The sequence below is a fragment of the Desmodus rotundus genome, chromosome 6, assembly GCF_022682495.2.
Source record: "Desmodus rotundus isolate HL8 chromosome 6, HLdesRot8A.1, whole genome shotgun sequence".
NCBI classification, from domain to species: Eukaryota; Metazoa; Chordata; class Mammalia; order Chiroptera; family Phyllostomidae; genus Desmodus; species Desmodus rotundus.
Window position 1 is genome coordinate 111,637,897 of NC_071392.1, and position 13,539 is coordinate 111,651,435.

General features: G+C 50.3%; 1 protein-coding gene across 19 annotated transcripts in view; it reads right to left on the reverse strand.

Annotated features, from left to right (window-relative positions):
- EPB41L1 (erythrocyte membrane protein band 4.1 like 1) overlaps positions 1-13,539 on the reverse strand; it is a 115,772-nt gene that overhangs the window by 89,995 nt on the left and 12,238 nt on the right. For 5 of the 19 annotated variants that reach the window (XM_071221760.1, XM_045194950.3, XM_045194949.3 and 2 more), the window contains one exon: positions 7,944-7,993. The exons of 1 other annotated variant lie outside the window; for it this stretch is intronic. Coding sequence is in view for 12 of the 18 variants with exons in the window: in XM_045194941.3 (XP_045050876.2) it covers positions 7,944-8,073 (130 nt within the window). In the remaining 6 variants the exon portion in view is untranslated. Of the gene's footprint in view, positions 1-7,943; positions 8,256-13,539 lie in introns of those variants that run through there. 13 more of the 19 variants (XM_071221761.1, XM_045194953.3, XM_045194941.3 and 10 more) reach the window with 12 other exon arrangements.

Below are 13,539 nucleotides of genomic sequence, written 5' to 3' on the forward strand. Positions count from 1 at the left end.
GGAGCCAAAATAGAAATCCAAGCATATGACTCTTAGGTGGCCATGATCCTCTGCCCGCCGGGAACAGTGCAGTGACAATGTGAATCAGAAAACACAGCACGCTGCCAACAACACCCCTTCCTTCTGGGCCTTGGAAGTAGCTGGCCTCAGAGTTTGCCTCTGGGAGGGTCCAGCCTGTTCCTCTTTGAGTTTGCTCCCCACCCTGCTGTGCCCTCAAACGCACAGTATGGCCTCGCTGAGGGAACAAACTGTCTGGACCCACACCTCAGAAATAAAGCTCTCTAGTTATATCTAATGGCCCAGTGGGGACTCCCAGCAAGGTCTTTCTAAAGTGTAAACTCTTTGGCCACTCATCAGGGACCACCAGGATCTGGTACCAGCTCATCTTTTCAACCTTGATTGCCCTCTACATCCTCCGCCCCAATGCATGCTCCAGCCACAATAAATCGGTGGGTATTTACCATCCATGTTGGTTCTCACTAAAAGCTGCCATTTACTGAGCACCTACTGAGAGCCATGCCCTATGCCAGGCACTGAACTAACAACCCTGTTTCACTACAATTCAGTCATTCATTCATTCAACAAATGCTTATTGAGAACGACTCTGTGCCATGCAACGTGAAGTCAAGTGAATACAACACTGAAAATAAAAGACAAATGACTACAAGTGGAGATGAGCATTACAAGGAATCAGAGGGAGAGGCAGGGAGCAGTGCAATGGGGTGGGGGAGGGAAGTGTCTAATTAAACTGGGTTATAAAGGATAGTAAGGACCCAAGGCTGCAAAGAGCCAGGAAAAGAGAATTCTAGGCAGAGGAAACAGCACAGTTCTTGAGGTGGGGAAGAATTTGTTAAATAAACAGAAGACTCCTGTAGCTGAAGCAAATGACCAATGGGGAGATACATAACTGGAGAGGGGAGGCAGGGACCAGCTTATTCAGGGCCCTGTAGGCCATGGTCGGGAGTTTAGAGTTCATTCTAAGGACAGAGGAAAGACACTGAGTGACATGGTCTGACTGCTGCTTTACAAAGGTCATTCTCATTGCCACTTGGAAAGAAGACTTAAGAATATAGGTACTACATATATATTTTTAGAGAGAGGGGGAGAGGGGGAGAAAGAGAGGGAGAGAAACACCAATGGGTTGCCTTTCGCATGCCCCCAACTGGAGACCTGGCCTGCAGCCCAGGCATGTGCCCTGACTGGGAATCGAACCAACAACCTTTCAATGTACAGACCAGCGCTCAATCCACTGAGCCACACAGCCGGGCAATATGTGTCATACACACACACACACACACATACACACATATATGGTTCCCTTTATATATTAATAAAAATATATTTTATATATTTATATATTTTATATAGTATATATTAATATGTAATGCATTCACATATTTATATTTATATATATATAATGCATGCAAAGTAACTGGCCTAGCCTGCCACATGGGGGATGCTCAATAAACGTTAATTCCCTTTTCCTTCTCTGTCCCCACACCAGGCTAGGGTTGTCCTCTTTATCAACTCTTCTTCCTTCTGATTTTTATATTGTCAAAATTTAGAGTTTCTGAGGACATATGCTCTGTATCCTCTTCACTGTTAGATAGGAAAACTGTGGTCGAGCTTTCCTGCCTTCCCTCCTTCCCCTGAGCTGGACCCTAGATCAATATGAAAGGGAAGAGGAGGCAGCAAGTGCTGAGGTCTTCCCCCTGGGTCCTCATTGTCCCCCAGCTGCTTCATGGACAAGCTCAGAAAGCCTGGTTCTCAGGCAATCATGGGCTCAGGGGAAAGGGGGAAGGGGAAACTAGAGGAAGCCGCAGCTCTGAGGCAACTCTCTCTGCTGAGCCAGTTGAGGATATGTCAGACTATACAAAGAAAACATTTCCCTTGGAGTCTGCACATTCGCTAGGATGTTAGCCAATCCTATCACCATCCCCAAGAAGCGAGCAAGGGTTGTGGTCCTCGCTTTGCCCATTCAGAACCTGAGGCCCTCGGTGTGTTTGACTTGCCCAGAGATGGAGAGAAAATGGCAGAGCTTGAACTGGAATCATAGTGTGTGGCGGTCTGAGGATTACTGAGCCCAAAGCCGCACTGTGCAGATGAAGGCACTGACGTCCAAGAAGGGAAAGGGATTTGCCCATGGTCACATGCTGAGTGATCAGCAGAGCCAGGGATGGGAGTCTGAGTGGCTTCTGCTCTCCAGGTCCCTGCAGCTTCTCTTGAGATGGGTGAGAAAGGGGACAGAGGGGAGGCTGGGATTGGAGGTGGGGCAAGGCAAGGACGGGGCAGCCCTGCCTCCTCAGGCCTGCCCTGCCCCAGCTCCCAGCAGCTCATGAGTATGGCAAAACCTGTCAAACCAGTCCCTGTGCCAGGGCCAAGTGGCAGAGCCTAGAGCTGCCCGGGCACAGGGAGGCTGCAGATACCAACAGCGGGGCGGGGACAGAGAGGCTCCTCCTTGGCCTGCCAGCCAGCCACACAGACACCGTTCCAGGGCCAGGATGGGTGTTCACAGCTGAACCACTCCTCACCCGGAATCAGGCACAACCAGGACTCACCAGGCCTCCTGTCCCCATTGGGCACAAGGGCCTGCACTCTGCTTCCTTTCCTCCTCTGGACACTCGACATATTAGCTGTCAGGGCCACCAGGGCGAGAGACCAAGGAACTAATCCAGGAAACATGACAGGAGGCAGGGAAATACAACAAAAATGGCACACAGACACATCTGCCCTCCCACCACAGCCACCAGGATGAAGTGGGGCTCCCTCTGTCTGGTCGGGCACCAACATGCTCCACCCAGGGGTGTCCAACCTTTTGGCATCTCTGGACCACGCTGGAAGAAGAAGAGTTGTCCTGGGCCACACATTAAATACACAAACACTAACAAAAACATAAAAATCTCATGTTTTAAGTAAATTTACAATTTTGTGTTGAGCTGCACTCATAGTCATCCTGGGCCACATGCAGCCTGCAGGCTGTGGGCTGGAGACCCCTGCTCTACCCCTTGTGCTCCCGCCACCACCACCTCAGTGAACAAAACCCAGGAAATAGCTAAGCACAAGATGCAACTGTAGGGGGAGGGGGCCAGGAGATCTGTGTTCTCGGGTGGCTCTGTGACAGCCCTGTGACACTCGAGGTAGATGTGGGAAAACCTGACCTCAGTCTTCAGTTTTGCCCCCCTTCCTGTAGAGGGGCTGGGTCAACTCCGTGGTTTCAGGGGGCCTTGACATTTTGCTCTCACCCCATCTCCACCCCATCTCTTACCACCTCTTGGATAGGAAAGCCTAGGAGGGTACACCCGCCTTGTGCGGGGTCCCTGCTGGACAGGGCTGGCTCATGTGTCAGGGCTGCCTTGCCAGAATCTGTTCCATCAGTGCTGGTGCCAGCTGAGGAAGGGGGGCCTGCTGGGCTGCAGGAGGCTTCTCAGGCCAGGCTATAGGGAGCCAACGGTCCTGGAGCCCAGAACCCAGGTTCGAAACCACTTCCAGGGTAGGAGGGAACCTGGGCATCAGCCTCCTGTGAGCACAGGTCATGTGCGCCAGGCAAGTCGCCCACAAATCTCAGGGACTATTCTCATATCTCAACCAATCCCCTCCTTTGAGAGACAGGGAAAAGGAGGCCCAGAGAGCGGAAGGGACTGGCCTAAGGTCACACAGCAAGGCTGTGGCCGAGAAGGAAACACCACCTGGGCCTGATCCGCAGCCCAGTGTTCCCTGCATATGCCACCTCCCACAGCAGACATTTTTCCAAATTCACAATCGCGCACCCAACACGGGAACCGAGATACCTTCCTCACCAGCCCTTAGGAACGGCCAGAGACCGGTACAAACTTTTGCTGCTCAACACTGATCACGTATTCAGCCGCCGTGTCCACCTCTGTATCCTAGCATGTGCGACAGTGTCTGGTGTGTGCCGGGAACTCAGGGAGACTTGGTCAGCTACACCAAGGCTCAGTGGAGGAATGATTGGAGGCAGAATCCATTTCTCAGACCAAGCCCTGGGGCAGGGGGTGGGAGAGCAGGAACTGATAGGGAGGAAACATGATCTGGCTTTCTGGGGCTCAGGGTTCAGCCAAGCTGTATCAGACAAGCAGGGACACTGTTGGCCCAGGGCCCCAGAAATCTGAAGTGAGAGTCAGGTTGCCCCCACTTCCACTGCATGTATGAATTCAAGGCCTATCTGTGTGTTCCTGTGACTGGGCGAGGCCACCGAGCCAGACACTCTGTCATTTGTTCAGTCACTCGCTCACTCACTCTCCAAAACTCACAGAGTGAAAATCAGGGTGAGTCACAATCATCTCCTGCATCCTTGTCAGAGCTGCCTGATCCAGAGGCTGGTCCACGCAGCATCTCTGCCCAGGAGTTGAGCTTCCAAAGCATAAAGGCCTGAGCTGAAGTCATGCAGAAGCCACTTCTCCTCCCCTGAGACTCAAAACTGCCTTTGTAAAATGGAGATGATGATGTCTTCCTGCCTCCACTGAGAAGTGCTCTGAAGGTCACATACAGTGACAGATATGAGATTATTAATAACAATAACATTGCCATTGCTGGCCCCCACGGAATCCCAATCTCTAGATGTCCGTTCGCATCATCATTATGGTTGTCAACAACACAGTAACACCTACTGGTTACTGAGCACTCAGCTGCGAGTCTTGTTAAAGCGACTCCCCGTTTGCTGAAGCCTGGCATGCCTCTGAAGTCATGTGGCCACTTTGCTGACCCTAAGGTAGGTAGCACTGGCTGTTTGACCCATGAGGCAACTGAGCCCCTAGGAAAACTTGGCAACCATGTGCCTTAACTCACTGATGAGAGAACACCAGCAGACAAAGGACTATAGAGAATGGGTCCAGAGGGGGAAACTGAAACCTGGAGAGGGAAAGGGGCCTGCCTACGTCATTCATTCAGGCCTTCCTGAGACCTTCTCAGGAGCACACATAAGAAGGAGGCAGTGTTTGCTGCTCTAGTTTTATAATGCTGCCCCCACTCCACTGCTTTGCCAGCAGTGGGTACAGCTGGCAACTGATAGCAATTACTTCCCGAGCCTAAGTCTTCCTTTCCCCAGATGCCATGTGGGGAAACTAACCTTGGTCCAGCAATGAGTTCTAGAAGCCAACACCACTTTCACAGGCCAACATCAGGCCCAGGAGGCCAGCCTCGGCGCCTTTGCTCCCTGCTGCCCCCAACTCCAGGGACACCTAGGGCTCGAGGACATGCCAACACCACAGTCACAGAGTTGTGCGATGATCACCACCATCTAATTTCAGAATTCCAGTTGTTAGAAAGCTCTGAGCGCAGCCACACTGCTCCTTAGGAGCCCAGGGCCCCTCCCTGGTTTGGCCCTGATGCCACTTTTCTGGGAAGAACCAGGGTGCCCCTAGGAAGAATTTCTCTGGGGCAGAAGTTGAGCAAAATGTAAACACTCAGTGGACACTGTGTTCCACTTCGTGAAACAAAGTTGTGGGTTTTCTGGGAAAGGGGCCCACCGTATCAGCCCAGCGTCGCCTCTCGAGCTGCCCTGAATGCAACGATTGTACTGACCTTGGCCTCAGTTTCCCCATCTGTTCCCTGGGAAGCTGGCTGAAACATATGCCTCCAACATCCCACAAAGGGATCCTCCCCAACAAATGGCTAATCGCATCCACCTTGTCAGAAGAAAAAGGCCAGCCTGTTAGTCAGCCTAGATTGGCAAGAGCAGTAGGTTGGGGCTGGCCTGGGAGATTCCAGCATTTTTGCAGGGAATAAAGAGGTGGAGAAGGGTAGGGCGATTGTTTCTTTGGGAGTTTCTTCATCCCCATGGCCTTTATCACCTGGCTCACACCAGGACCAGAATCTAAATCCCTTGCATGTTTCCTACAAAGGGCTTTTCTATTCTTCATCTTATTAGATTTTACCCATAATCCTGAGAGGGAAGGTAGGGAAGCTATAATTACCACCATTTTGTGGGTGGGTTAACTGAGGCTCAGAGAAGGTAAGCGACTTTTCCAAGGTCACACAGCTAATGAGTGACAGAGCAGAGCTAGAAGACAGAAGCCTGTGTCCAGGCTTTCTTGCCATTGGCCAGTGCTGATGGGTGTTGGGAGAGCTTCTGGGATTGTCTTTGGTCCAGTAAGGAAGGTGGCAAGACTCTGAGTAGAGTGTTGCCAATGCAACCACAGCAGTTGTGTTACAAATGCTTCCTACAGGGACTGATTCCCCAAAATGCGAAAGACCCTATTCTAATCAACAAGAAGAGCATTGAGAAGTAGCCAAGGCTGATGTGTCCATCCCTATTCTACAGAAGAGGAAACTGAGGCCTAGAAAGGGGACATGATGAGGCCAAGGCCACAGAGCAAGTCAGTGCCTGAGCAAGGACTTCAAAGTGGGGCTGTGGACTTGCAGGCCACATGGCTTCCACTACACCTCACTGCCTGTGGAAATCTACCACCTCTCACATTTCCTTATCTCCTCCAGTAAACCCAGAGTCTCATCTTTCTCGGCTCTGACCCCTACAGAGTTGGCTGGCTTCTTGGAGGGTTTCCGGAAGCCCAAGGAACTTGTGGAATAAATGTATGAACTAACCTCTACCTCCCCTTACCACACCCCTCCCCCCACTCCACACATATATACATTTAGTTCCCCTTCTTCCTACCCATTTGCCCAAATGTCAGGGAAAGACCAGCAGGCCCCCTCCTGGGAACTCCTAATCCACCTCCTCTGTCCTGGCTATGCTGTGGCTGCGGACAGAGGATTCCTTGTTCCAGTGCTTCCTGCCCAGAGATCTCCGTGGGGCCCATGCACTGGCAGGAAGGAGCCAAATCCCTCCTTTTAACTGGAACTAACGCCACCCCCTACTCCTGTTCCCTCTCTCCCCCCACCCCCCAACCCCAGCAACAGGCTCCCAGCTCTGTTTGGCATTTATTCTACCTGCCCTGGCCTGGTTCAGCCCCACCCATCCCCTACGGCCCCTGCTCCTTAGGGAGAGACACGTACACCCCAAGACGTCCCCTAGGGGTACAGAGGTGCCTCACAGCTAACCAAAAATAAAAACCAGAGGATTCCAGCATGACAGCACCACCGCCCTGGCAGTTGTGCCTTACTAATAACCCCACGATGACATTTGCATATTACTTCGCAATTCTCCCATCAGTGTGACTTCATTGGCTCGGTCCTCTCTCCACGCCCTCACCCTGCCAGACTCACAAAACCTTAGAGTCAGAAGGGGCCTTTGACATGTCCCGGGGCCAGTGGTTTACAAAATGTCCTGCGCAGAGCCAAGGACAGTTCCCTGTCTCGGGCTGCTGGCGGCTGAGAAATTAGCCAGTTGGAGTGCCCCAGTCCTACCCTAAATCCAACCACTACTATATCCCCTTTCCCTGATTTGTACATCGAGATTCTTTCAAGTTCATTTGAAAAGGGAACTTTCCAGCTGGAAAGTAGGAAAACAACTCATTTACTCTGACCCCACCTTCCTCAACCCGCTGCCCTGACTTTGTATATATATCCCTGGGGCCAACAAAAGGGAAGGTAGCTGCCTAAGGTCGCTTAGTCATCGGTGGCAAAACCAGAACCAAAACACCCTCTCCTGAATCCAGTCTACAATCTAGAAGTGGTTAAGCAAAAGAAAACAAGGGCTCCGGTTTCCACTAATACAGCTTCCAGGTCCAAGGCCATCCGTCACCAGCCACGATGCATGGAAAAAGCTACACAGGCAGAGCATGCTGTCTACCACAGATTTGCTCAATAAATATGCATTTCAGCCCCTACCTCAGAATAAACCAAAACCATGGAGGACCTACTGTGCCGCCCCCCTTTTTCAAACCCATCAGAAATCTGTGGCCTAGACAAATCCTCATGCCTCCACAGCAGTAAAATGTATCAAAACAGAGAGCCTGAGGACCTGGAAGACCGATTTGTCCAACCCGAGCAGGAGAAAGAAAGGCCGGCTGTGCCAGTGCAAGACTCACCAGTCCTCGGTATGCACCAGCTCCCTGGGGGGATGACGTCACTTGGGCACCTAGAAAGAGGGAACGGTGTTAGCTCCTCTGAACTGAGATCATGGGCCCAGCATGGAGCTGGAAATTGAGAGGCTGGCATTTGACTCTCTGAGGAACCTTGGGGAAGTTGCTGAACCTGTTAAACAGAAAGGCCCGTGTGACTATGCAGAGAGCAAAAAAGAAAGTAACAAAAACGCTGGGTGCTGGAGCGGCCAGCAGGCCCAGGCTGTGAAGGGCTTTGGAGGCCAAGGCAGAGAGTTCAGTGTTGATTCCAAGAGCAGTGGGGAATGGCTTGTAATGTAGAGAATGGGCAGGAAATGGGCAACAGTAGCTTTAGGTGTGTGTGTCAGGAGGTCATTGCGGTTGTACAGGGGGCATGTGACAAGGGCCCAGACTGGATGGTCGCAGTAGAGCTAGAAAAAGTGGTAATGGGCCAAATCTGGGGGATGAGGGAGGGCAGAAGCCTACCTGTCCCTTGGGCACTTACTTCCCTGTCAGTGCCATGGGCTCCAGCACCCAGGAAAGACATACCCATCGCTCTCTCAACCTGGCCTATCCTTGCCTCAGTCTCCCCATCTGTAAAAATAAATATGGTCGGACTCAGTGGTTCCTGGGGTCTTTTTAGCATTTTCTGTTCTGGTATAATTTGCTCACAGTATTTAAGCCCCTTTTCAATCATCCTTAAGTCCCGACTGTCGGCCTGGCCTGATACGCAATGGGGCAGGACAGCTGGAGGGAGAAGCCTCAGTTCCCCTGGACTCACAAACTCAGAACAGTAAATCTCCAGGTGGGCTGAGACATTTCCACTTCCTGTAGAACATAAGAATCGGGCAAATAGGAAGGTCACTTGGGCTAAGGTTGGAACAGCAGGAACAGAAGTTATGTGCCCAAGCGCCTTTTTCCTGCCCCAGCTCTGGAGGCTGGCAAGGGCCTCAGGACACTGCTACTCCAGCTGCAGCATCGGTCACCCAGCAACCTGCTTCCCACCCACTGCTTCCTAGCACCCAGGAGAATCCTGGGAGGCAGTGCATCACAGTGGTTAGGAGCTTAGGCTCTGCAGTCACACAGACCTGGTTTGAAGTCTAGCCACACCGTTCTCTAATTACATGGCTTGGAACAAGGCACTTCACTTCTCTGAGTGCTGGCTTTCTCGTTTGGAAAATAGCAGAAATAGCGTCTGCTTCCAGGGCTGATGAGAGGATTAAATGAGATGATGCCTGTGGAAAGCTCAGCACAGTGCTTTATCACAACGGTCCAGCAGGTAGCAGGGTTCAATGCAAAGGCGGAAGCTGAGACCCAGGAAGGTGAAATGACACAGTGAGGACCAGTACAGCAAATCTGCACAGGAGTGAGACCCAGGGCCAGGTTCTTCACAACTAGGTCGTATGTACAGCATTTTGGTTCCGGCTTCTCAGATGAGAAACCTGAGGCTAAAAAATTACAAGTGACTTGACCAAGGCCACAGAGAGAATTAATGGTACAAGAAGAATTTCACCCCCAGCCTGCTTGATGAAAAAGCTCATGGTCTCCCCCACTAGCCTCCAGAAAGTAGATGTGTGTGGAGATTTCAGATTTCAGGGCTCTTTAAACCTGGAACAGGGACAAATGCAAATCTAGGCAGATGGAGGGGAGGTGGGGGGAGCTACCTGGAGAGGAAACCAGAAGGAGCTGGTGAAACAAAAGCCTCTTTCTCAGAAGCTCTCCCTGGGGACGGGGCAGGAGAGGAGGGGGCTGACAAGCAGGGCCATCCGTCCTGCCACCGGCTGAGCTGAGGGCTGAATCTAAACAAACAGAAAGAGTTCCAGCTTGGCCATCCACTTGTTGTGTGATCCTAGGCAGATCCCTCTCTCTCTCTCTCTCTCTGTCTCTCTCTCTCTCTGTCTCTCTCTCTCTCTCTCACACACACACACACACACACAGAGTCCTCTGTTTCTTCAACTCAAGAATGAGATGGTTGTACTGAAGGGTGTGCCAGCTGTAAGAAACTAATAATAACCATTCTTCACAAGCCCCTGACTCCTGGTCAGTCCCTGATCCCACAACCCCAAAAGGTGGCCTCTTAATGCTGGCTCCAGTATTACCACGGTAAGGTTGGGAAGTTCTGCGTGCAGGTCCTGGCTGTATAGCCAGGTCACTTGCCCTCTACAGGCCTCAGCTTTCTCACCTGTAAAATGAGTACCTATCTTTGCCTGATCACCTACAGAACAGGAAGTTCCAAGGAGCTACCGCAAAGGCAACAAATCCCCCGAGATAATGAACAAAGCATCCCCCAAGTCCCCACCCCAAATATACCCTCAAGCTCTTTTAACTTCTCCTCCTTTCCCTCTGGCCCATGTCCCCTTTGGACAAATGGAACAAGAGAATCCAAGCTGATGAATGCAACAGGAGTAGCAAAACCCCTCACAGCTAACAGTAATAGCAACTGCCACCACAGCCAATACCAACTACTCACCTGGGTGGGCCAGGCACTGGGCTAAGTGCTACACTGGACTAAATCTCAGGTAATCCCCTCAATCAACGAGGTAAATCCCACAAGTAGTCTAGATTTACAGATGACGGACTAAGGTTCAGCAAAGTGAAATGACTTGCCCAAGGTCACATACACAGCAAGTGAGTAGCATGGCCACCAAGTGTAAGCTCTTCTTTTGACCTCAGAAATCTTCATCTTGCCCTGACTGGTATGGCTCAGTGGGTTGGGAGTCATCCTGCAAACCAAAAGGTCCAGGTTCCATACCCAGCCAGGGTACATGCCTGGGTTGCGGGCCAGGTCCCTGGTTGGGGGTGTGTGAGAGGCAGCGTCTAATCAATGTTTCTCTTTCACATTGATGTTTCTCCCTCCCTTCCCCTGTCTCCAAAATATAAATAAAATCTCTAAAAAATAAATTTAAAATAAAAAAGAAGTCTTCATCTTATCCTTGAGGCTATGAATGGGGTTTCCAGGGTAACATTCCACACCATGGGACATGGCCCAGATCTAGGTGGGCAGTGAATGGGAAATATCTGATTTTTATCCCCCCAAGCCTCCCCAGATAACGGTCATGATAGACTTGTATTATCATTCAAATGTGTCCAACTCAGCTCTCTAACTAGAACAGCAGTGTCCCACAGAAGTACTGTGCAAACCATATATGTTACTGAAAATTTTCCGCTAGCCACATTTTATGTTTGTATCTATGTTTGTTTGTATGTGTGTATTTATTTATTTTAGAGAGGGGGAGGGAGGGAGAGAGAGAGAGAAACATCGATGTGAGAGAGAAACATCAATTGATTCTCTTGTATGCACCCCAGCCAGGTACCGAACCGGCAACCCAGGAATGTGCTATGACTGGGAACTGAGGCGGTGACCTTTGGCTTTGTGACGACACCCAACCAGCTGAGCCACACTGGTCAGAGCACAGTAGCCATATTTTAAAAAATACAAAGGAATGAGTGAGATTAATTTTAATAGCATATTTATTTGACCAAATATATCAATTTCAACATAAAATCAATATAAAAATATTATTGAGGTATCTTACATTCTTTTTTTCACACTGGGTCTTCTAAGTCTGGTGTGTAGCTTACATTTAGAGCACATCTCAATTATTTTTTCTTTTTTGAAAGAGAAAATAACCAAATTTAATACACACATATGTCTGGGAACCCAACATACACGAGAGAGTCAGAGATCACGCATGCAGGAGAGTTCCCAGCACATCTCAATTCTGACGCTAGATTCTCGTCAGATATTTAGCTTCCCCTAGCCTTCACAACTGAAAAAGTATATTCATGAATCTAAATTCCTAAACATGTGTAGAAGTTTTTCGATAACAAATACAGTATTCTTTTTAAATCTGAAGTTAATCAAATCAAATGAGATTAAAAAGTCAGTTGCTCAGTGGCACTAGCCATGTTCCCAGTGCTCAACTGCCACCTGTGGCTGGTGAACACCAGACGGGGCAGCATATAGCTCAGGTCGGTCCAGTCCCCGAGGGTGGATGTGGCCTCTGGGACCCTAAGCCAGAGCTAGGCCTCCCAAGGTAAAGCTGAATCTGCATAGAATGGTATCTTACTCATTTAACAAACCTCTACTGAGCTGTAGAGGTTTGCATATGTGTGTGTGTGTATATATATATGTGTGTGTGTATGTATATACATACACACATATATATATATTTTTTTAAGTTTTTAATCCTCACCCGAGGACATTCTTTTCATTGCTTTTAGAGAGAGGGGAAGGGAGAGAGAAAGGGAGAGAGAGAGAGACATCAATGTGAGAGAGAAACATCAGTTGGATCCATCAATTGGACTGTACGTGCCTGGACGGGGGACTGAACCCGCAACCCAGTACGTACCCCAACCAGGAACTAAACCAGCAATCTTTTGGTGGACAGGACAACACTCCAACCCACTGGGCTACCGGCCAGGGCTGAGCCTAATGTTAACATCTACATCTATCCACAACTTAAAAACTCAAATATGAGCCTAATATTAATTTCTGCATCTGGGGTCTATTATATTCACAGTGATGGTAACAAAGGGACCATAGTAACTGTTGTTCAAAGGATGTCACTTTGGCTTAGAGAGGTGGGCCACCTGCCCAAGGTCACCTAGCTTTGACCCCAGGCCTGTCTGACTTAGAAGCCTGAGCTCTGTCCCAAAAGCTTGACGGGGGCCCCACCTGGAGCTCAGCCTCCTCAAAGAAGAAATAAGCCTTCGCCACTATTCTCGGCCACCCCTCCTCCCCCAGAACAGCCTAGAGCAAGATGCCCAATGAAGAGGGTAAAGTAGAAGAAGAGCAGGAGAAAGGCATGGCATGGCCTGCATTGGGTGGTGGTCCTGTGCACAGGGCTTAGGCCACTGAGATGTCATCCCTCCAACCCCCTCATCCCTACCAAACAGGACACAAAGCCCGCAAGGTTCGCTGGCTGCCTGCCACCTGGGTGGGTCGTGGGGTTAGGTGCCATGTCTCACCCAGAGGCCCTTGGACCAGGGCCAGAGCCAGTACTCACCTCCAGGGTCACCTCAGCTGGAGTCCAGGGAAAGGGTCCAAAAGGCAACCCTCCCACTAGAAGGAGGGAGGAACAGGTTCTGGAGACAGATTCCAGAGTAGGGAATAGGTGGCAGGTACAGGCCAGAAAAACCTGGGTGGCCCCGCCCCTCTCCTGGGGAGCTCAGCTAGCACACAGCCCAGCCGGGTGAAACTCTCCCCAGCCATTAGGTTTAACAATTAACTCTGAGTTCCATTTCAGCAGGAAATAGTTCCAGCAAAAAGCCCCATGGGGGAAGAGGGACTTGGAAGGAGATAGAGGGGAAAGGGCTAGAAGATGTGAAGGGAGAAAGCGGTGGTTAGTGAACTCCCTCACCACACCCTCCCCAGCATATCCTTCCAACATCGGACAGGCCTCACGCTCAGGCATAAGTTCCATAAGGTCAGGGTGGTGGACCTGGCACATAGTAGGTGCTCAGAAATAAATATATACATTTTCTAATCCTCACCTGAGGATATGTTTTTATTGGTTATAGACAGAGAGGAAGCAAGGGAGGGGGGCAGAGAGAGAGAAACATTGATTGGTTGCCTCCTGTA